The sequence below is a fragment of the Humulus lupulus genome, chromosome 5, assembly GCF_963169125.1.
Source record: "Humulus lupulus chromosome 5, drHumLupu1.1, whole genome shotgun sequence".
NCBI classification, from domain to species: domain Eukaryota; kingdom Viridiplantae; phylum Streptophyta; class Magnoliopsida; order Rosales; family Cannabaceae; genus Humulus; species Humulus lupulus.
The window spans coordinates 63785-85968 of NC_084797.1; the positions used below are offsets into that span (position 1 = coordinate 63785).

The window sequence follows — 22184 nt, forward strand, 5'->3', positions numbered from 1 at the left end:
TTTTTTTTTTTGAATAAATATTATTGTTATTTTTTTTTTAATTATTATTGTTATTGTTCTCTGGTTTAATGATGAATATGATTGATATGGATTTGGTGTGGTTCGTAAATAAATGGAAGACTAGAGTTGAACTGAACAATGACACGTATATAATATAACGTATATATTTAAGTTTGTAAGTTTTATATTTATTAAAGTACGGTATGAATGAAACAATTAAAAAATAAATATGACAATAACTAAACATTAACATAATAACATAATACTTGTATATAAATTTGAACAACTAAAAATCAACATGAAAATAATTATACATAAATTCTAAACAGTATAAAAACAACAACTTCATAATAACACAATGCAACCCATTACACTTAAAAAAAAATCACGACAACAATATTGAAAAAAACCTAGAACTTGCACCCCGTTCTCATTACCCAACCAACCTTGAACCCAGAACCCCTAGCCTCCTCATCCTCACCAAAACCCCAAAATCGAGCCCCGGTGCACTTCGTCGTAAGCTCCGAGCACCCCTGCGATTCGCGACCCCGTCCAAGCATTGAGCTCTGTAGCCCATGCACGCCACAGGCGCGATTCCACCTGTGCAAGCTCGACTCGACCCAAACCTCTGCGCAAGCCTAGGACACCTCGCCTCTCCCCATCTCAGCTCCAAGTCGCTAAATCCTCAAGCACCCAGTCTTACTGCGTGCGAAACCAGCCTCCGAGATCCCAGCCGCGAAGCCACAAACCTGGCACCCAAAATGTTGATGCCAAGCCTTTCCCATGCTTCGTCGCAACCACCAGCCGAGAGTCCCTTCGCGCGAGCCCCACCACCACCACCGACACAGCCCCGCCGACTTCCCACATGTAGGAGCTCCACTGGAGCCGGAGAGTCCGTAAAAATGACAGGAAAAAAAAAAAAATGATGAATAGTAAAAATGTTAAAAAACTCTTGTGTAAGTAAAAATGTTTAAAAAATGACTTTTTTTTGTCACTTTATGTAAAATTCTCCTAAAAAAAGCATACATACACATTCATACACACCATAAATAAATAAATACCTTTATTTTGTTTGGTAAAATACAACTTTCATGTTGTGGTTACCACAATAAAAATTTGCACGCCAAAACCCAGACTCACTCAGTACATACATTAGTACTCAAGCTTAAACGACCTGTCGTTTCATATTTTTATATATCAATAAAATTGCACGTCGTTTCTCATTTACAAAAGCGACCAAAATACTTAAACGACATACATTTTACTTTACAAAAATTATAACAAATTAAGGTTCTCGGCAATAACTTTTTTGTTTTGTTTTATTATACAAGGAAATTTGAGTTTCCATGCTTAATAGGGTATCTAAATTATAAAAAAAAAAAAAAAAGAAAGGCCTACACTTTAGCATCATTAAAATATGATACCCTTTTTTTTATTCCAAATACACCCTTAGCATAATTTTTCCCATTTCTCTCTCCCTCAATCAATTTCTCTCATCTCTCTCTTTCTCGCTAGATTTCTCTACTCATAGTATAAAGCACCTTGACCTCTCAAGGAGCCAGACCCCCAAAGCACCCACACCGGCACCCAAAGGATCCCTCGGTGCCTCCTCCAGCCTAACGGTGCCGCCACTGAAGAAAAAATCAATGGGTAAGAAAATCTAAGATAACTCAATGTAATGACAAATATTCCTCTCTTAAGATACTAACGACTACATTTCAAATAGATTTGAGCATGATTTTTTGGATTTTTTTTAAAATCTGAAACTCTAAAATTTGCAGAAAATTGACCTTGCTCGATTGTACTCAATGGAGCCTTCAAAATCAAAATTTTCATAAAAAAATTGACTTTGCTCGATAGTGGCTCGATGTGATTCTTACAAGAGACGTAATTTTTCACTCGAGTATTCGCTTTTGGTGATTTTTTTTAATTTGGATATTTTGTCGAGATCTACACGTTTGAAATGTGTATATACGCATTTGGAAAGTGTAAAGGTTAAAAAAAAAAACATACCTCATGTTAAAGACATGTTTTGGTATATTTTGAAGTTTTAAACATTGCATATGTGTATATACACATCTCAAATATGTAAATCTAAAAAAACACCTAAATTAAAAAATTAAAACGGACACCTGAATGAAAAATTACATCTCTTGCAAAAATCACATCAAATAACATTGAACTGGGCATATATAAGTTTGGTTTTTTTTTTTTTCAAATTTGAAACTTTGATATATGCAGAAAAACGACTTTGCTCCATAGTTACTCGATGATGCTGAATGGGGCCTTCAAATATTTGAGTTATGCTTTGAAGATGGTTTAAATTCTTGGTGCATGCCATTTGTGCTTTTGGATTTGCGTGAAATTATAGAAACATGTTAGGGCTTGACTTTTAATTATTAAGAAAATTATATTGGAATGTTGTTGTGTCTTTGGATCATGATGTTTGCATGGTTGAAAGGAAAAAAATTGAAAATGGAAATGCCTATAAGGATTTCGGCCTAGTGCTATATTTTAAGTTGTGAGTGGTGTTTTGGCTTCTTGAATTTATTTTAAATTGTGAGTGATGAGCATGTTGTTATCTTAAATTTTGAGTGATGAGCATGTTGTTAAATTGAGAATTTGAGTATATGTTTGCTTACTGATTTTTGCTTATTTTATGGTAAATTGCACTCTAATTAAAAAGGATAGCAAGCAAACGTATGTCTGGTAAACTCATATTTAAAAACTAATATAATAAAATGTGATTTTTCGAAATTTAAAAAAAAATTATATTCTCTTTATATATATATACGTGCAACTTTTTATTGAAAAAATAATTAAGTAAAATTATTTTTAAAGATGACTAAAAAATTTCGTTAATAAAGTAAGAGTATAATTAGCCTTTTTCTAACTTTTAGAAAAATTATAAATATATGTAAATTTTGTGACCTTGAGGTCTAAATTGAGTAGAGTATTCTATGAAATTAATTATTGTTGTCAAATTAAGTATTTTTGTGAGAATTAGAAAAATGTTGTCATTTTTATCCTATTTAAAAAATAAATGGGGTTTTATTATTGAGAAAAGTTAAGAACTACCCAATTTTAGGAGTAGTTAATTAAAATTAGACACTAAATATATTTAGTTGAACTTTACCTATTATTATCATGAGATTTATCAAATTATCCTTATTTGAGCACATAATTCTAAGCATTTATGTAATGTGTATTATATGTGTCATATTATAGTTAAATTGGAAATGCATTCTAATTGTAGTGTGTTTAAGGAGAAAAAAAAAATATGTAATTGAAAGGGTATAATGGATACATTAATTGAAAATTTAAGTACTAAAATAAAAGTTAAAGATAATGAGTAAAAATTAAAGTAGATAATTTAAAATAGGTACATGGACTAATTTCTACTTTATTATTTAGGTACAAATATAGCTAAAGCATACAAAAAGAAAAAGAAAATATATATATATATATATTTATAGATCAATGCTTGAAACACTGGATTGAACATAACACAAGTTCATTTGGTTTTGTCAATTTAAAGATTAGATGCACTCACCAGAAATTACAATAATGCGAGTACAAGCATAATTTCCACATGCCTACCTACAGAATTGGACATAGGGTCAAAGATATTATCAAATCTGCTACTCAAACAAAAATCAAATCTTGTAAAGACTTCCATTGTTACGTACTTGGCACTGAATTGAATCATGTTAGCTAATCAATAGGGTGTTTATCAGCTTGTCGAGATGTGTAATGTGCAGAGAGCAGAAGTAGTGAAAGGAAAGCACTGGCCACAAAGATTGCATCGAACCACCGGTGATAGAAGTCGAACTGAATATCGCCACCCAGTACGTCCGTTATGATGATCCTGACAAGAGATGAAGGCTTTAGGAATATTCATCTAATACAACTTTATCTAAGAAAAATTACTTGTATGTATGCGAGCATAATACGAGGAGCGCGTGAATGAACAACACATTAGAGATACCGAGGGAATGAAAATGAAGGAATAGGAAAGAAATAAAAATTAATAAAAAAATTCAATCTTGCTTTGGATCGGTCTTTACTTCTATTTTCAAATAGAATAGTTATTCCACCAAAAATCATTCTATTGGAATGACATTCCAATGCACTCCAATGCACTAAAATGTAACCAAATAAAAAAATGGAATAAAAATTGATTCTCTTCCATTCAATTCCATTTCATTCTATTATTACTCCCAACCAAACATCAACACATTAGAGATATAGATATCGTTTTGAGGAATAGGAAAGAGAATGGGAATGAATTAGAACGGCCTTCCCTTCCATTTTCAAATAGAATAGTCATTCCACCAAAAAGGTGGAAAAACCATTCTATTGGAATGACATTTCAATACACTAAGGCTCGTTTGGTTGATGGCAATGGGCCAGAAAGGAAAGGAATGGAAACGCCACCTAAAATGTATCCAAACAAATCAATGAAATGAAAATTGATTCTTTTCCATTCCATTTCATTCTGTTTCCCCAACCAACATCAACTAACAGATAATTAGGGTTGATATAAAGCATAAATTTCAATACTTGGTGGGCAAATTTGCAAACTACTGGTCAAACAGCCAAACAGGGTTAAAAGAAAAAGAGCTCTGTTCAGTCTCTTTCATTTTCAAATAAAAATTGTATTCATGATTCACATTCGTGTAACAAATTTCATGCCCAAAAGTTTTCCAAATGACAATTATGATCAGGTAGAACTGATAACAGTGTCTTGTTCCAGTGTTCCGCAGTTTCAGCTCAAAAAATGTATTTTGTTTAAAAATAAAAGTAGAAAAGACGAGAACAGTTTCTGGTTTTTCAGTGACCATATGTCCAATAGTAAATTTCAAAGCACACTTCTAGCCAAAGAAATTGTATCAGAGAGTTTTTTTTAGGTCCCCACCTCACCTTAACAAAATAGTTTGCATTGCTTAACACAGGCAGAAACTACGAGGTAATCAATCATATGGGAAGAAAAATAACAATAATTAACAACTGTTTCAATGTTGACACATACCGATATTCAGTCGCCAAGCTTTTCCTTATTAAAAGAATGGAGGACACAAAGTACATCCCCATAATTTCAGATAAAAATAGTACAACATTACTTGAAGATCCACTCCCAACTCTGGAAACTGCAAAAAAGAACTACACCAGAAAGATAATGAAATTATGTTGTTGTAAGAAGGCCAACTGATTTTTGAAATACAACTCTCAAATTCCTCTTCAGAATAATGTGATAGGGAATATAATCTGCATATTGAAAAACAAATGTAATGCAATGGGCATATTATGTATACAATATAATGATAGGAGTCTATTGCTAAAATTGAGAAGAAATACAAAGAAAATAAGCAAGTTCTTTGAGCGACTTGGTAACCCCCCTAGAGCTCAGAGCTCACCACAATATCTATCGCAAGTTTAATCATAATTGGAATAAAGTAGTGGAGAAATGAATGGGAATAAAATTTAAAGGAATAATAACCATTATTTGTATTGCTATGGGTATGATTGATGTGTTGTATTATGTCATATTGTATTGTATAATATAATATTATATTAGATTATATTATATAACATATTTTTATATAGAATTATGTTTGATATTAACTTTTATTAAAATATTATATATTTATGTTAAATATAATATTTTAATAGAAATTAATACCAAGCATAGCACTATATACAAATATATTATGTAATATAATTTAATATAATGTTATATAATACAATACGGCATAATACAAAATACCAAACACACCCAATATCGTTTCATTAAACTAATTAGAAAGAAAATTAAAATCATTTTATCTTGTTTACATACCAGAAAATGCAATAAAAATGATTTAAATTGACTAATTTTCTTTTTTTATTTTGTAGTAGATATAATATTAAAAAAATTATTCATAAATGTACATATATATTATGGGTGATATTTTCTAAACCTAATAATTATGTAAAATCTTGTTTGGAGGTGAAAAAAAAACATGATTTTACAAGGAATAATAACCATTATTTGTATTACTATGGGTATGTTTGATGTGTTGTATTATGCCATATTGTATTGTATAATATTATACTAGATTAGATTATATTATATAACATATTTTTATATAATATTATGTTTGGTATTAATTTTTATTAAAATGTTATATATAAATACAACATTTTAATAAAAGTTAATACCAAACATAATACTATATAAAAATATGTTATATAATATAATCTAATATAATATTACACAATACAATACAATACGGCATAATACAAAGTACCAAACACACCCAATATCGTTTCATTAAACTAATTAGAAAGAAAATTAAAATTATTTTATCTTGTTTACATACCAGAAAATGATATAAAAATGATTTAAATTGACTAATTTTCTTTTTTTATTTTATAGTAGATATAATATTAAAAAAATTATTCATAAATGTACATATATATTATGGGTGATATTTTCTAAACCTAATAATTATGTAAAATCTTGTTTGAAGGTGACAAATAACCATAAAGTTTCAAATAAAAGAAAGATAATAAAAGAAAAATGATAAATGAGTGATGTTTTACATTAGGATATGAGAAAGGGTAGATTTTTTAGCATCAAATTGTCTTTTTGTTTTTAAGTAGAAAAATATTAATAAAAAGATAAAATAATCATTACCGGTAATGGCATTCTTTTAGGAAATAAAAGGAGAAGCATTCTCATTCTTTTCTCCTTAGTTTAGGTAGGCCCTACCAAATTCTCCTATTAATAAATTTTAGTAAACATATGAAAGAGAACCATTACCATACAAATGATTCTCACTCACCTTAAGTAAAAGTATCGTTAGGGTGGTGAATGAGAATCATTTGTGTGGTAATGATTATCATTCACATATTTACTAAATTTAGTAATAAAAGAAATTAGTGAACCTATAAGGAAAAAAGAAAGCAAATACTTCTCCACCCATCTTACAAAATAATGTCATTACCACAATGATTATTTTTTATATTTAAATATATTAAAAAACAATTTCACCCTAATTTTTTTTATCTCATATCATATAACGTAAAACATCAATTCTTCATTTTTCTTTTTTATGATCTTCTTCCCTTTATTATTTTCATTTTAATCTTTATTGCAACTTTTTTATCAGTCATTTTTTTCACCTTCAAGCAAGATTATACAGTATTTGTAACTATATATCACCATAATATATTAATATGCACATTTATGAACATTTTCTAATTTATTTTTAATGTAATATTCATTAAAAAAATACAAAAAAGAAAAGGAAAAAAAAAGACAAATTAGTCAATTTAAATCATACAATTACGTTTACAGGTTATGTTATTCTCATTCCATTTCCAACCAGTTTAAGTAACATAACATAAATACTAATTTCTATTCCTCCATACTTTATTCCTATTCATTCTCCAATACTTCACTTTTATTTCAATTATGGTTTAGTAAATGTGCCCTCGACTCATTTCCTACCACTTTTCTCACCCTACCCAAAATTTATATAATAACCCAGTCATTCCCACCCATGACAATTGTCCTACTACAACCCATTTAACATTACACAAAAATGACCAGGTTCAAGGGTAATACTCTAATGTAGGACAAAACTAGCAAGAAAGTCTTCATAGTCAAAGGCACTAATTCAGCACTGCTCATGTCCATGATCAACCCAATCCCAAACCCAAAGAGCCACAAGCATCAACACTCGAAAGCATACTCATCGTCAAGCAAGAGTAGTGATTATAGTGAAAAATCCACAAGTGACCAATGATGGCCTTGGAACCTCTGCTAGCCTAAAATCATCGTGAGGTGGTTGGACTTGTCTACCAAACTCAGAATAGGGTGGCCAGCTATGCATTGTCACGAACATCATTCGATGACCTCACAAACCTCATCTCCAGCTCACTCAATCCCTATAGCATACCCAGACAGCCAAACCTCATTGTGAGCAGGCATAGGCAACGAACCAAAGTGAGCTTTCTCAAGCATAGGCAACGAATCAAGGTGAATGTTCTTAAGCAAAGGCAACGAACCCAAACCAAACCAAACCAACGACCAATTCAAGGTTGTGTGACCAATTGTCAATTTCATTACAGTCAGAATCAACCGCATTGCAAAAGCCAATGGCTGTTAGAAATTTGTATATGTTGCTTGTTGGAGCTGGGTGAGTTCATCCACCATTGATGTCCATTGATTTGCATGAGGAAGGAGCTTCTCCTCCTGCGAAATTGCTTCCACACCCAAACGAATTTGGCAAATAGTAGCCTTGGCCGAAAGCAGATCACCCATAATTGCCAATAGCACTTATTTCAAGTGCCATGGATCGAATGGCTTTGATACCAATTTGATGGGTAACAAACCCAAAGAAACAAAAGGCCGAATATAGGATTTTAATGCTAGAATTAAGAGGAAATGCATAGAAAATACCTAGGTTCTTAACCTCCCAACTACCTTTGCTAACAACCAAGCCATTCCCACCCATGAGTAGTGCCACTACAATCCATTCCTAACAACTAATTACTAATGAAATAAAACATCTTATTTCTGAAAACACACACACACAAAACACAACAATAATTTTAGTTTACTTTCCAATAAATTATTGTAATTTTGTTTGCCAAGGATTAGCTAATTGTATATTTAAATGGTTGCTATGTAACTGTATAAATACTACCATGTTGCAAACAGAACTATGAGCCCATTTAATGAACTTGGAAGTTCCAGAATTAATTTACATTATTCTGGAAGGGGTTAAAATTCAACTATCGTGATTAGCTAATGCCACACTTTTGTTCAAATACTTCTCTTTAGACATTTGCAAATCCTCTAGAAGAATAGTCAAATAGTAAATTTACATATGCAGCAAAAGGAAAATGTAGGTGCTGGATTACCTTCATTAGATTTGTCAAAAAACCACGTACTGAGATAACGATCAACATTCCGATGAATAAAAGAGAAATGTACTGTATAAAGGTGAAGAAAAAAAAGTGTTAGCCAAGCCGCACGTAAAAAGAGTAATGAGTAAAACAACCTAACAAAATCATAAGAAACAACTGATAATGTTGAAATCTAATAAATAATAATGGAAGGTCAGGTAACATTAGCACATTTTTTGGTAAATATAAGAAAACAAATGTACATGACAAAATGCCTAGACTCGAGTACAATCTAAAGCATTGATTCCTATTTCACCTCACTTCATTTTATATAATTTATTTTTTTCTACGCATAAATGCCTACCGAAGTTAGATAACAAAGAAGTAATAACCCCTTAAAATATTAAAATGACCTAGAAGAATGATAAAACAAACAAAAGAGATCAGTGCTACAAATAATTAACTAAAGAAATCTAACTAACCCCTTCCTTTTACATTTATCCAAGACTTTCTTTTGGAAATGTGGTCAGATTTGAACAAATAACAAAAACAATTTTTTTTTCTATTTCCCATACGAAACAGGAATTAACTGTCGGTGGCTTGTGATTTGCATGATGAATTTGACTTTGCTCCCACTAACATTGCTAGCATACTTATGCCGAAATTGTAAACTTCATCACAATTGAGATTTGATAAAGAAAAACCTAGCATTGCATCATTATGACATAGATACACTAAACAATATTGAATATTATCCAAACAAAGGAGCATTCGTATTCAACCTGTGATAACAATGCGGCATCAATCCCAATGTCAAAAAACTGCAAGAATATGGTAATTGTCCTAGTCACAGGATCAACTGAACCAGCCTGTAAAAAGAACTTTCAATTATTTGTACAAACGATATAGCATTGAGAATGAAAATTGAATATAAAACTCTACTATTACATATAACTATGAATATGAACAAGTGGGATAGTTGAGTTTGAAAAGATATACCTCCTTAAAAACAACACTTTGCAAAGACTGCATAGAGAAACAGATCAATCAGGGAACATACTTCCACATTGTTATCAAAATTAGGATCAAGCACTAGCATCAAACACAATCTTCAATAGAACAATAAGTCCATACCTTTATCATCTTATATACACAATACACTGAACATGCATAGCCAAGTAAATTTTGCATGTGACCCCTCCAGGTTCGAGAATAAGCAGCAGCCTCCTGCCAAAAAAAGAGAGAATCTTATTACCATACTAGGTTTACCCCTTTAACACTAGCACAACAGTTTCCAGTGAAGAATGCAACAAAAGAAAGAAAACTCATAATACATGTAAAATTAGGCGCACATCTATGGAGTAAAGGCACAAGCATTTTGGCAAAGCCTTACAACTCTCCTATTAGGCCTATCACATTGATAACAAAATAGCTCCCGTAACACATGCCAAGTAATACAAGAACTACGCATGGTGCTAGAATACTACAATGCAAATTACAAAAAGCTACTTATAACAAACCTTTATCAAACATTAACAATAGCCTATCATAACACAAGAACATAATATTGTTAGACACAATAACAAACCTTTGCTTGGCGAAGCTCATAGATTTCCAAAAAGAGTTGCTTTGAAAGCTCCTCCAATGATTGCACCTCTGCTTCCATACCTTTAATATCTACAGAAAAATAAGAGAGGAAATAATACTTTTAGCTAAATAAAAAAATAATAAAAAAAAAAAAGGAATGTCCACAAACAACAATAATATTTTCTAGAAAATGATTATAGGCACCAAAAAATGTGCAAATCTAACCCCCACAATATGGACATTCACATCCAAAGAATTAATGAAAAAAAAAAAAGAGGAGCTACGGTAAGGATAATTTTTAATGATAACCTTGCTCCTTTTGGTCATCTTGCACAGATCGGACAACAGTACCAACAATTCGTTTGAAGAAGGATCTAGCTTTTAATTTCTGCCACATAAATTACAAATGAGTTAGAGATGGAGATCAAATCCTATGAGTGACTATTAGATACATGTACAATGTTATCCATGCTACTATTTTAATAATTGATGTGTTCTATACAATAAATCAAATGAACTCTAACACAATTCACTATGTATCTATGCTCAAAATTTTGGATTATCTGGATCAAAATAAATCATAAAAGAAAAGCAGGAAAGCTGATGAGAAAAAGAGCTAATTAGAGAAGTAAGATAACAGCCAGTCTAAGACTCCACAACTTACTAATTAAAGACCTTCTGTATAAAGTAGAACAAACAAAAATTGAACAAAAGCAATTAGTTGGTAAGTATACCTCTTCGGAGCCCTGAATACGCTCCACCTCCATTTGACTAAGGACAATTTTCTTTTTCTTTGCAATGCAAGTCTCAATTGACTGCATTAGTTGTCTTTCCAAGGCCTTAATATCTGATTCTTCAATCTCTCTATAGCAAACAAACTTAGAAATTACTACTACATAGATGAATGCAAATCAGCATTCCAGAGGGCACTTTGAATGTAGGGTAGAGAAGAGATATGAATTTACCTAATGAAGAGAGATAGATAACTGTAGGGTAAATTAACAGCTCCAAAACCAGACAAGACAGCCATGACAGTAACACCAATGACCCCAATTCTACTAACCAATTGAGGAATGGTAAAGAAACCTGAGAATGAAATGTATAGGAATGAATGAATTCAGATGTATATATATACTTGAGGAGATGAGAAAGAAAAAGGAGAAACCTTTATCAGGGGAAGGCATGGGAAAGTGAATGCCCATGCGCCAAAAGGCATAAAGAAAGGCGAGCAGAAACAAGATAGCTCCAAGAGCAGCCCGTTCCTTTCTGATTCCTAAACTTAGAAATTAGTCGATTGTTAGATTGAAATTATCAAAATTAACAAATCTAAAGAGCTGAAGAGTAGTACAAACCGCTGTTGCAGAGCATCAAGTAACAATGGTAATAGGGCAACATGAAGACCAGCAAGAGTATCAAACAGAAGAGATCGAGCTTCCAGTTCAACCATCGAGCCCTAAAAATAAGATGTATATGTATATAATCAACAAAAACAAAGTAAGAAGAGGAAGAAAGAGTGGGATTGGGATTAGGATTGGGATTAGGCTTACTCCGTGGATAGAATGGGAATGATCTCGAAGAGAACGAGCTGGAGAAGATTACAGGAGAAAGCAAAAACAACGCTGAAGATGATCTGAACCAAAACACGCTTCTCTTCGTACTCTTTGTAGAGTCTCTGGTTCAAGAACCAGAGACCAGCCCAACCAAGTAGCCATAGCGAACCTAAGCTCACGACTCCCTCGTATATCGTCCATCCCCACCCCATCGTCGACCATCAACTTCTTCTTCTTCTTCTTCTTCTTTCCGAAGCCAGATGCAGCACAGCCTGTTCGAACTGATAAACTGGATCCCTTCTACGACACCGTTTTTGTAGTCATTTTCGAAATTTTACCATTATTATTTGAGTAATGATATTTCCACCTAAAACATACATTCAAAAACTAAACAAAGTAGTGAATCACACTTATTAATATTGGCACTCGGTTTTGAAAAACAGTGACACATCAGTGTAATATTTATGTAATATTTATGTGCATATTTTGGGTGCACATATAATTACTCTTATTATTTTAGTCTTTTTTTTTAACAAAAAAAATGTAGAATTTAACTTTTTTTTAATATTAAAAAAAGTGTTTATACAATTTTTTCACCATGTTTTTTGTGTCTTTACATGTTTTAGACTGTGTATTTTGACAAATTACTTTTTGGATCATTTGTTTTATAAAATTATTCAAGTGGAACTCTAAATCTCATTTTGGTCAAAATTTTCTCAACTGAAATCACAAATAATTCACCAAACTAACAATTCGGAACAAAAATAAAATCATTCTGCTTAAATATTGTGTTGTAATATTCAATTTTTTCTTTATCAAAATTGAGTTTAGGAATCTAATTAAACTATTTTACAAAATATAAGATCCAAAAATAATTTTTTTAAAACACAGTATTCAAATAGATAATCACAAAAAATGCATAGTCCAACAAAATATAAATCCTTAAATAAAATTTTGAATATTAAAAATTATATATTGGAATGTGAGAAATTTTAATAAATTAAAAAAAAATCTTTAAACTAAAATTCATTTAAATTAAATTAAAAGAAAATGATAAAACAAAATTATATTGAAATTTTGAATCATTTTCTTTCAAATTTTCTTATTTTATTTCATTTTCCCTCACTTTTACACCAGTCAAATAATCTCAACAATAATTATCAATTTATCACAACAAAAATCCAACAAAAAAAAGTATATATCATAACATATGAAAATCAAAATTTCAAGAAAAAAAATGTCATATTTTCTATTATTTTTCCACACTTTCTCACTATCCAAACACCCAACATGCTTCGAGCTCGCCTAGGCACTTGCCCAATATCTCAGATAATTTTTTTATCACCATCCAACTTTTTTCTTTTTTTTCTTCTTAATATTCTAAAATTTAGAGGGCACAATTTGGTAGTTCGAATGTCAAAAATATATTTATTCTTTAAATTATACACCAGACATTAACGTGAATATGTCATATTAGTACCCGAACCGCCACATCACCACTCTGTTATCAAAATTGGATGGAAGTCTCACATTTCAATAATTTGAATAGTTCAAGAAAATTTTTTAATAAGCCGAACTATTCAGATGACACAATTTGATAGTAATCATAGTTCGGAAGACAAAAATCATATTAAGCATTTATTTTTTATTTAAAAAAAAAACCCTATAATAACTTTTCTTAAGAGAAATTATATTTTTATTTTGTTCAATTCTTATTAAATATGTATTTTTTATTTTAATAAGTTTTTATTTATTTTAATAATTATTAATTATACTTTTTTAAAAAATGTATTCACGTGCTCCTTCAATTGTTGACCACTGATTTGGCCAATTACACCGAATCGAGTATACAACAGTAATAAATGATAAATAATTGAATTTAGATAAACGATACAACAATTTTATAGTGGTTCGGCCCCAAGAGTTGGTAATGACCTACATCCACTTGCACTTTTATTAATCATGAAGATCTTAAACTCAAGATCATCAAAATAAGATTAAACTGACTTTCTTAAGCATGATAAGGAATACAATTTGATAAAAATTTTGTATGTAAGTGCGCATGAAAAATAATAATTGTGAGAAATCTCTATTTATAGAGTCCCTAATGGACCATGGGTCGTATAAGTATAAAATAGGCCATACACGCATAATGTTATTTTGTTACGACTATATATGTAATAAAAGAATATAAATAATACATTCAAATTATAGTTACATAAATATCTCGTAAAATTCATGTCACTTTTGGTTGTTTGGTCTGTTGTTGGCTTCATCTCTCGACCAACACTTCTTCGAGCAACTCACATATTTAGTTGACCTTCGACCAACAACCCTTCGTTCAATAACTCTTCAACTTCATCAGTTAAACCTACCTAAGATATTCTAATGATCTAGTCGAGTAATCGACCAGGACTAGTAACAGTTATGCATTTGGTGGCCATGTGTCACTTTGCCTTGCTCCGTCACTGTGTTTATTTTTGGGATAAACATTAATAATGACATGTGTCAACCTCGAGACGATTGTCATTTAGATCCTGTGAAGTCGATAGTTGTGCACCCACACACGTTCAAGTAAGTCACTAACGTTGTTCCCACTTCACCAAATATAGGTTTGGTCATAGGTTATGAACCACCTACTCATAACAGCCTTGGACCGAATAATTAAACATAAAAAATCCATTAAGAAGTCCACTTCCTCAAGGATACAAGGTTTGATCGAGTTGAACTCAATAGAAGATGTTGGGTCCACAACCTAACATAAAGGATAAACGTCTCATTGTTATCACCAGTCAAGTGATCGTGAGCAAAGAGTGGTTGTTGGCTTCGTACAACCGACCTGGCACACCCTGATGACTATGTTTTGGCAGTAGTACGAGTGTGTTCACCTAATTATCCCAAATTAGTGAGAATTTTCACAACTTAATATGACATAAATTAGTTATGTATTAGATAATTAAATCACTTTTAGTATTTACTAGTAAATTTATTTATAACTCTAATTTTATTTTAAATATATTCTTTTAAATTACTCCACTAAAACATTGTTTTTTTCCTCACCTTCCACGACATTCTCCTCCTTAGGGGTGTTCATTGGATGGCATCCAATGTTTTTAAGCCCATCCGATCCGATCCAATCATCCAATTGGATGTTGGATTTTTGGAACCGATCCGATCCAATCATCTTGAACCAACCGATTCGATCCGATCCAATGGATGATTGGATCGGTTCGGTTCCATCCATTGGATGCATCCATTGGTTATCCGTTGGATCGGATCGGATCCATCCGATCTTTTAAAACCTTTATTTAGGCTGATTTTTAAAAAAATATATATTATTTCAATTATAAAAACACTAATTACTCATCCAAATAATAAAAATATTTAATTGTAATGATTTAGAAGTTTACAACACAAATCTAATATAAAATTAAAACACATAAGTCTTAATAATTTGTAGGAATCCAACATAAAATTAAAAACATAAGTCTTAATAATTTGTAGGAATCCAACATAAAATTACAATAATACATCATAATTAAATAAAAAAGTTTAGTACATCAAATATAATATATGTAAACAGTAAATGTAATAAAATATAATATATTTTAACTTTAAAAAATATATATAATATATTTTTTATCTGAATATTAATTAGATGGTATTGGATCATTATTGGATTGGATCGGTCGGTTGGATCCATTGGATTTACATGTCATCCAAGAACTGACCGATCCAATATTGGATTTTTAAAAATGTCATCCGATCCAATCCAATCATGATTGGATATCCAATTTTTAGCGGTCGGTTGACATTGGATCGGTCGGTTTGTTATTGGATCGGATCGTTTGTGCACAGCCCTACTCCTCCTCGTCTTCCTTCTTCTTTCTCATTCTTTGTGGTGTTGGTTTTGTTGAGTCACTCGACTTGCCTAGTTTGGACAACATTTGGACGTTTCACCTTAATATACGAGTGTTGTTCAAGTGAATATTGATTTCTCACTTCGTGATCTGCTAGCATGTTTCATTGGCTTTCAATGAAGATTGTGGATTGTTACTTTATTTTCAATGATGGTGTACATTCCATCTTTAATTTTTTTTATCATTGATTTTAGGTTTTTAGTAGTGTAACACCCTACTCCCTTAGAGTCGTTACTATGTGAGTTAAAAGTGTGTCATTAGCTCGCTAATCGAGATTTTAGGTTAAAAGTGTAACTAAATTGAAATAAAAGTCGTTTAAAGACATTAATTTTAAAATTGTGGTCATTCACTGAAATAGTAAAAAGTTATACATTTGGGATCCTAAAATCCTGTTTAGAAAATACTTTAAAACACAAAAATACAATTAAGGTCAACCTAAGCGACAAAATAATCAATTCAACACATCTTCCCAAAATAACACTGGCCATGGCAGCCAGGTAGGCTGAACATGTACTCGTCGCTTCACACTCTCCGTACTCATGGTTGGTCGACCTTTCCTTTGCCCTTACATGCACCATAGAGCACCTGTGAGCCGAGACCCAGCAAGAAAACTCAACACAAAACATAAAACATATGCATAATAATCCACAATATACAATAAAACAGCCAACGAGCTAAACAAATAGCAGCCAATACCGTCCCAAGCGCTTTACTAGGCCCTGGGTTCGCAGTCTTCACAGAGAGGGTGGCTCCAGCACCTTAGAAGGGTCTCGCCTTGACGGCATGCACTCAGCGTGCTCAACGTCGATTCCGACCCCTTGTCGTACCCGACTTCTTGCCGTTCTTGGCCTTTGTCGTTCCCGGGCTCCGCCGTTCACTTACAGACATGCATCACATATCATAATATTCACAGTGTTGACCCTCGATTTGGCCAATGACACGGAGTCAGAAATATGATAAAGAAATAAGAAGGCAATCAAGAATGGAATCAAATGGTAAGAAATGATGCAAATGATTTATAGTGGTTCGACCCCAACAATGTGGTAACAACCTACGTCCACTTAATGTTGTTATCGACGTTGAATCCCAACGCCGTGATCAAAGAACTAGGGTTCTTGAGTTTCACAAGCTTTAGGAGAATTACAACTTTTTGGTGGATAATCACACTTACGCTCTTTCTATGCGTATTCAGAGAAAAGGTTCAAAAGTCCCCTCATTGAGCCATCTCATGCATATTTATAGGTTCAATGAGAGTTACATGGGCCAATGAGCCTTAATTCTCCTTAATATTAGCATATTAAGGCAATAAAAAGAATACAATAAATGTAGTTATTATAAGATTACATATCTTTAAAGGAAATAACCCGAAGCATGCGACCAGTCTGGTCGCATCTAATCGCGAGATCTGATGAAGCAATAAGGAGCTGGTCGATAGTCGAACAACACCTCTTCACTTTGACACTGCCACGTGCCAACCGCGTGTAATAAATTCTTGCTACGTCAGCCATTTTTGGGTAAACACACATATATTTAAACACATACTAAACATAAACGTTAGGGCTATGCCTTGCAATTCAAACAATAGGGTCACGCTGTAATATCCAACATTTTTATTATAAATCAGAGTTTTAATACATAAAATGTACAAGTTTACAAATTTAAGAAATAGTAATGGAAAAATAGTATTTAAAATATGATTTTATGTTTTTAATGAGATTAAAGAGAGAGAAACTTGAGTAGTCAAGTATTGGACCCAAATGTCATATAATTTTAATTGGGGATTTTTATAAAATTAAGAAAGTTTTGCTAAATGGCTTATTTGAAAAGAATTTTAATATTTTGGGTCCAAGTATAATTTTAAAAATAATTTAAAAAAAAAAAAGAAAAGAAAAGAAAAGGCTTCAGCCTTTCTTTTTTTTACCCGAGTCTCTCTCTCTCTCCTCAGAAAATCTCTCTCTCTCTCTCTCTCTCTCTCTCTCTCTCTCTCTCCTCTGCGTATTACTGTTGCCGACGACGCAGGAGTACTTTCCGGCCACCATTTTTAGCCACGCGCCGGACCGTTGGATTCAGAGGCCTCCGAACTATCGATCTACGCGGGAATCTAGAGCTCACTCGCCGATTAAACGCCTCAACCACTCGATTTAAGTTCGGCCACCCCGCGACTTCAAAGTTGCGATTCGGCCACCTCGGGCATCCATTTGCCGATCCGTCACCACCATCGTGCTCCTCGTGTTGTGGGCTTCAAAACCCAATAACTTGTTCCTACATCTACCATAGTTGGGTGGTGGGCCCACCACGAGCCACCGCGATCCACCGTAGATCGACGGTCGAAACTTAGTGTTCGAGGTTCCGAAGTACGTTTTGAGTCTCAGAAAATCATCGTTTGACTTGTTGTGGAACCCGATCATTTTGGTATAATTTCTTTAACCTATATATTGTGATTTAATTGTGATTGATTAGAGTGATTGTTATTATGTGTATTTATAGTATATAATTATATATTATTGATATATGGAATATTTTTCTGTAATTATACTGGCTGTCTGGAATTATATATATTTTGATACAGGTTTTGATTTTTTGGAATTGTCCACTTTATAGCCGTTGTGCTGTCCAATTTTCTAGAAAATATTAGATATTAAATAAAGTATAAAAATACATATTTAATTGATTTTATATTAATATGGAAATTATTATGATTAAGTAATTTTAATTATTATTGTTATTGTTTTGTTAAGTAAATCAAAAATATAGTTTCATACATATATATATATATATATAAAAAGTGTGATTTATAATAAACATGTTATTTAACAATTATTCTTATATATTAATATTTTGTTAATATTTGAATATTAAAATAATATCAATATTAGTTTCTTACAGTTATTGATATTTGTAAGACCAGTGAATTTTGGATAAAGTATATTTATTATATCACTGGAATTGATATTATGACTAATTAATAATAATATAAATATTTATATTTATATTATTATCATTATACTGATTATTATAATTTTATGTTAAAAATATGATTTCTTTTATAAAATGACTATTGGAATATATACATTCATATACGTATTGTTATTGAAGTATTTTGTTATGAATATTGAAATAAGTTTATTTATAGACGATAATTATTATTATTGTTGGGATTATTATTATTATTATTATTATTATTATCATAAGAGTACATTATCTTATGAGCAAGGTTTAAAGCATGGTTTTATATGAAGTGTTATTTGCATTACGTTGATAATAATTTATTATTATCATTTATATAGTTTCTGGTATTATTAATATACACTATCAATAGTGTATATTTATGATTTTGATAGAATTTAATAAATGATGTGCCTTGAATAGGATTTGTATGGATTTGATTGATTGACTCTTGGTGAGGAATTTTAAAATAAGCTAAGGACCTAAGGTAAGTAAATCTCACCTTTTGTGCTTAAGTGTAAGATGCATGACTACATTGATTGTGTACATCTGATGAGTTAAGTATGGTATGATGATGATGCATATGATAAGTATGTGAAGAATGGTTATATGAACACCATAAGGGTGTTGTGTGATATGTAATTGATGAATTCTGTGATATGTGAAAGATGTCTTACTTGGTTAAAAATGATATGAATTATGTGCAAGTATGTGTTCTTATGTTGATGGATATGTGGATTACTCTATGTTCATGATTTGTTATATGTTATGATATATGAAGCGTTTAAGTTTTTAGGCTGGAAACCTTAGACCTGAGCCATAGCTCTACGTTAAGGTATAACAACGCCACCAACCCAAAGCTTCATGTATTATGACTAAAGATGTTTTGAGTTATATGAGATGTGATACAATGCCTTGATTGAATACCATCAACATGAATCATGAACATGAACATGAACATTGGCATTTCAGCATCAGCATGTATGCATGGCATGTACAGTTATGTGATACATTATTATGTGATATAAGACCATGCATATGAATATGAGAAAAGTTATGAAATGTCTTGAAAAGTTTTATGTAAAGTTAAACATTTTAATGACACAAGGCTTAAGCAAAGTGATAATAAGATGTTAAAAAGGGTGCCACTGTTTCGATGAAGCAATCAAGTAAGTTCAGTAAAGAAGACGGAGGTCTATTACGGCTTATAGTGGCCGTCCACTAGTGTGGGCTAGGTCAGAGTTGACCATTCAGATATGTTTGCCATGTTCCCGTCTTTCTCCTCCATATGTGTAATAAGTATGGCAGCTATGGCAACGATGAAATGAGTGTTATGATGAGCCTAGCTGAGATGATGGCTAGCCGGAGGAGAACCCATGGGATTCTATATGATATCTGTTATAAGCCCTGCAGGCATTTGCCGAATCAAATAGTGTGCACAAGTGATATTGGGCCCATAAAAATGTGAAACTAAAAGAAAGAGCATAAAAGTAAAGTTTGAAAGTGCATGAGCAATAAATGAAATGCATAAGTATATAAGTCAGCATATTAGTATATGTGCACTACAAACTCATGACATTCATGTGTATGTGTATGCATGAGATTTGCTTACTGAGCGTTAGCTCATTATGTTATTTTCCAACATTTTTCCAGGTGTGGCTTTAGCTGTTGAGCAACTTGTGGAGCACGGACTCAGTAGCAATGCAATAATGGTTTAGAGTTTTCATATGGCTGCCTTAAATTTAAAGTATTCATATGTGTAATAATTTCTTCTAATAAGTTTATATAAAAGTTTTAAATTTTTCTGTATTTCTTCGTATCATTTTATTTAATTCTTTTGGTCAAGTGCCTTACATACTCGTAAACCCTAGAATTACGAGTATGTGGCAGACGTACCCTACCTTAGGGACGTTACACACGCCCTGCAATACAAACAATAGGGCCACACCCTGCTCTACAGGTACAACAATTTCCTTACCTGTGTCCTGAGCTATCAGAGTACTGCAATCCCGAGCACAGTCCTCTAACCCGAGCCTCGTTGAAAACCTAGTCACAACGCATTCAAAATAACCAACCATCAAGTTCTAACCCAATAAATAACTTTGGAATATTAATCTAGCCTTAGGGACCTTGGATCCTACCAAATCGGGTGGTAGAACCCTTCCCGAGCCCTAACATTTGGGTTCCCAAACTTAAAACCCTCAAATGGCCAACACTTCGCATTTGAGTCGCGACCCAGCCCTTTAAGGGCCGCGACACTCCAGACCATGTGCTTGGGCAAAATTTTGAGGCCCCTAGGCCTCTTCGTTCAAGCGGGTCGCGGCGCCTGAAGAACAGGGCCGTAGCTTGAGCCTCTAAACCCAGAATTCCCATGCATTCTTACGAGCTAACCTCCCTGAAATTCAATCTAAACATACCCCAAGGTCAGGGTTGAGCCCCACAATCATTCTACTACACCTTAAGCGATGCTAGTACTCCAGAAGGTTAACTAACCCACCCCAATTTAGACCAAATTCAATCTTAAGTCTATAACTTAACTAAGTTTCATTCTCAATAGAATTGATCATCAAAACATGTAAGTAACCTTACCTCAATGAAGATTTCGAGCTTAGACTAGCTTTTCAGCACCCTTAGCTTATCTTTATCAAATTCCCAGCTTTAGTTTATGAGTTTCACCTCCAAAATTTCAAAGATTAGCCAAGTCCCCAAGAGAAGGAGAATGAGTCGAGAAAGAGAGCAAGAGCTGAGATATTTTGGTGTTTTTTCCTCTTATGTTTCCTTCCAAACCTCTTTAGAGTCTCTGCAGGCAAATGAGTATAAGTCTATCCCTTGCCAAAAGTCTAAAATGCCCCTTAAGTCTATCCAAATCCTCAAGTGCCACCAAGGGCAATTTCGTCAATGGTCACATCCCGTTAAGTCCTCAAGTATTCCTATAAATCCCCGTTCAACTTCGACATGTCTATATAATTGTTAAATTACTACTCATTACTCGATAAATCCTGAACACGTATTACGTTCCCAAAATACCCCTAGGCTCCTCTCGAGCCAGGTATTCAATTCCGTTGTGATCATTTAACTAAACTGTTCCCTAGGACCGTCTCGGATCGTGCATCACAAATATATCACCACTCACTCGTGGTATCAATCACAATATATACAAATATTACATTTATGCTCTCAATGAGCCAAAATTACAAATATGCCCCTTAAGACAAATGGGGCCCACATGCATATTTAATTCACCTAACACATGTATTTCTAATAACATAATCATCAAATTCAC

At 32.5% G+C, this 22184-nt stretch overlaps 1 protein-coding gene and 1 long non-coding RNA gene across 3 annotated transcripts; one reads left to right on the forward strand and one right to left on the reverse strand.

The window, feature by feature from the left end:
- Window positions 1–293: 293 nt before the first annotated feature.
- On the reverse strand, window positions 294–12321 carry LOC133834140 (GPCR-type G protein 1). 2 transcript variants are annotated; one of them, XR_009893317.1, is made up of 15 exons: window positions 12033–12321; window positions 11838–11938; window positions 11651–11758; window positions 11451–11571; window positions 11220–11349; window positions 10795–10873; window positions 10487–10575; window positions 10033–10125; window positions 9898–9924; window positions 9681–9767; window positions 8914–8985; window positions 5033–5163; window positions 3690–3868; window positions 3554–3600; window positions 294–1631 (listed from the first exon to the last, which is right to left on the reverse strand). XR_009893317.1 is itself a non-coding variant. In XM_062263648.1 (14 exons), the coding sequence occupies exons 1-13, from the start codon at window positions 12245–12247 to the stop codon at window positions 3715–3717; spliced, it is 1407 nt and encodes a 468-aa protein (XP_062119632.1). In that variant the 5' UTR covers window positions 12248–12320; the 3' UTR covers window positions 3388–3600; window positions 3690–3714. The 2 variants fall into 2 exon arrangements, 1 of the variants encoding a protein (XP_062119632.1); XM_062263648.1 differs by lacking the exon at window positions 294–1631 and having other exon boundaries at window positions 3388–3600; window positions 12033–12320.
- A 5933-nt stretch (window positions 12322–18254) lies between these two features.
- LOC133780203 (uncharacterized) lies at window positions 18255–20700 on the forward strand. Its single transcript, XR_009869165.1, has 3 exons — window positions 18255–18367; window positions 19325–19388; window positions 20555–20700. It is a non-coding gene; the product is annotated as an uncharacterized LOC133780203 (long non-coding RNA).
- The last annotated feature ends 1484 nt before the right edge of the window (window positions 20701–22184 follow it).

Excerpts from the sequence above, each read along its gene's own strand:
- LOC133834140 (XM_062263648.1), bottom strand. The coding sequence starts at position 12,247 with ATGGGGTGGGGATGGACGATATACGAGGGAGTCGTGAGCTTAGGTTCG. Across the intron at positions 11,759-11,837 it reads CTTGATGCTCTGCAACAGCG|GAATCAGAAAGGAACGGGCT; the intron begins GTTTGTACTACT and ends TTCTAAGTTTAG. Across the intron at positions 10,126-10,486 it reads ATGAGCTTCGCCAAGCAAAG|GAGGCTGCTGCTTATTCTCG; the intron begins GTTTGTTATTGT and ends TTTTTTTGGCAG.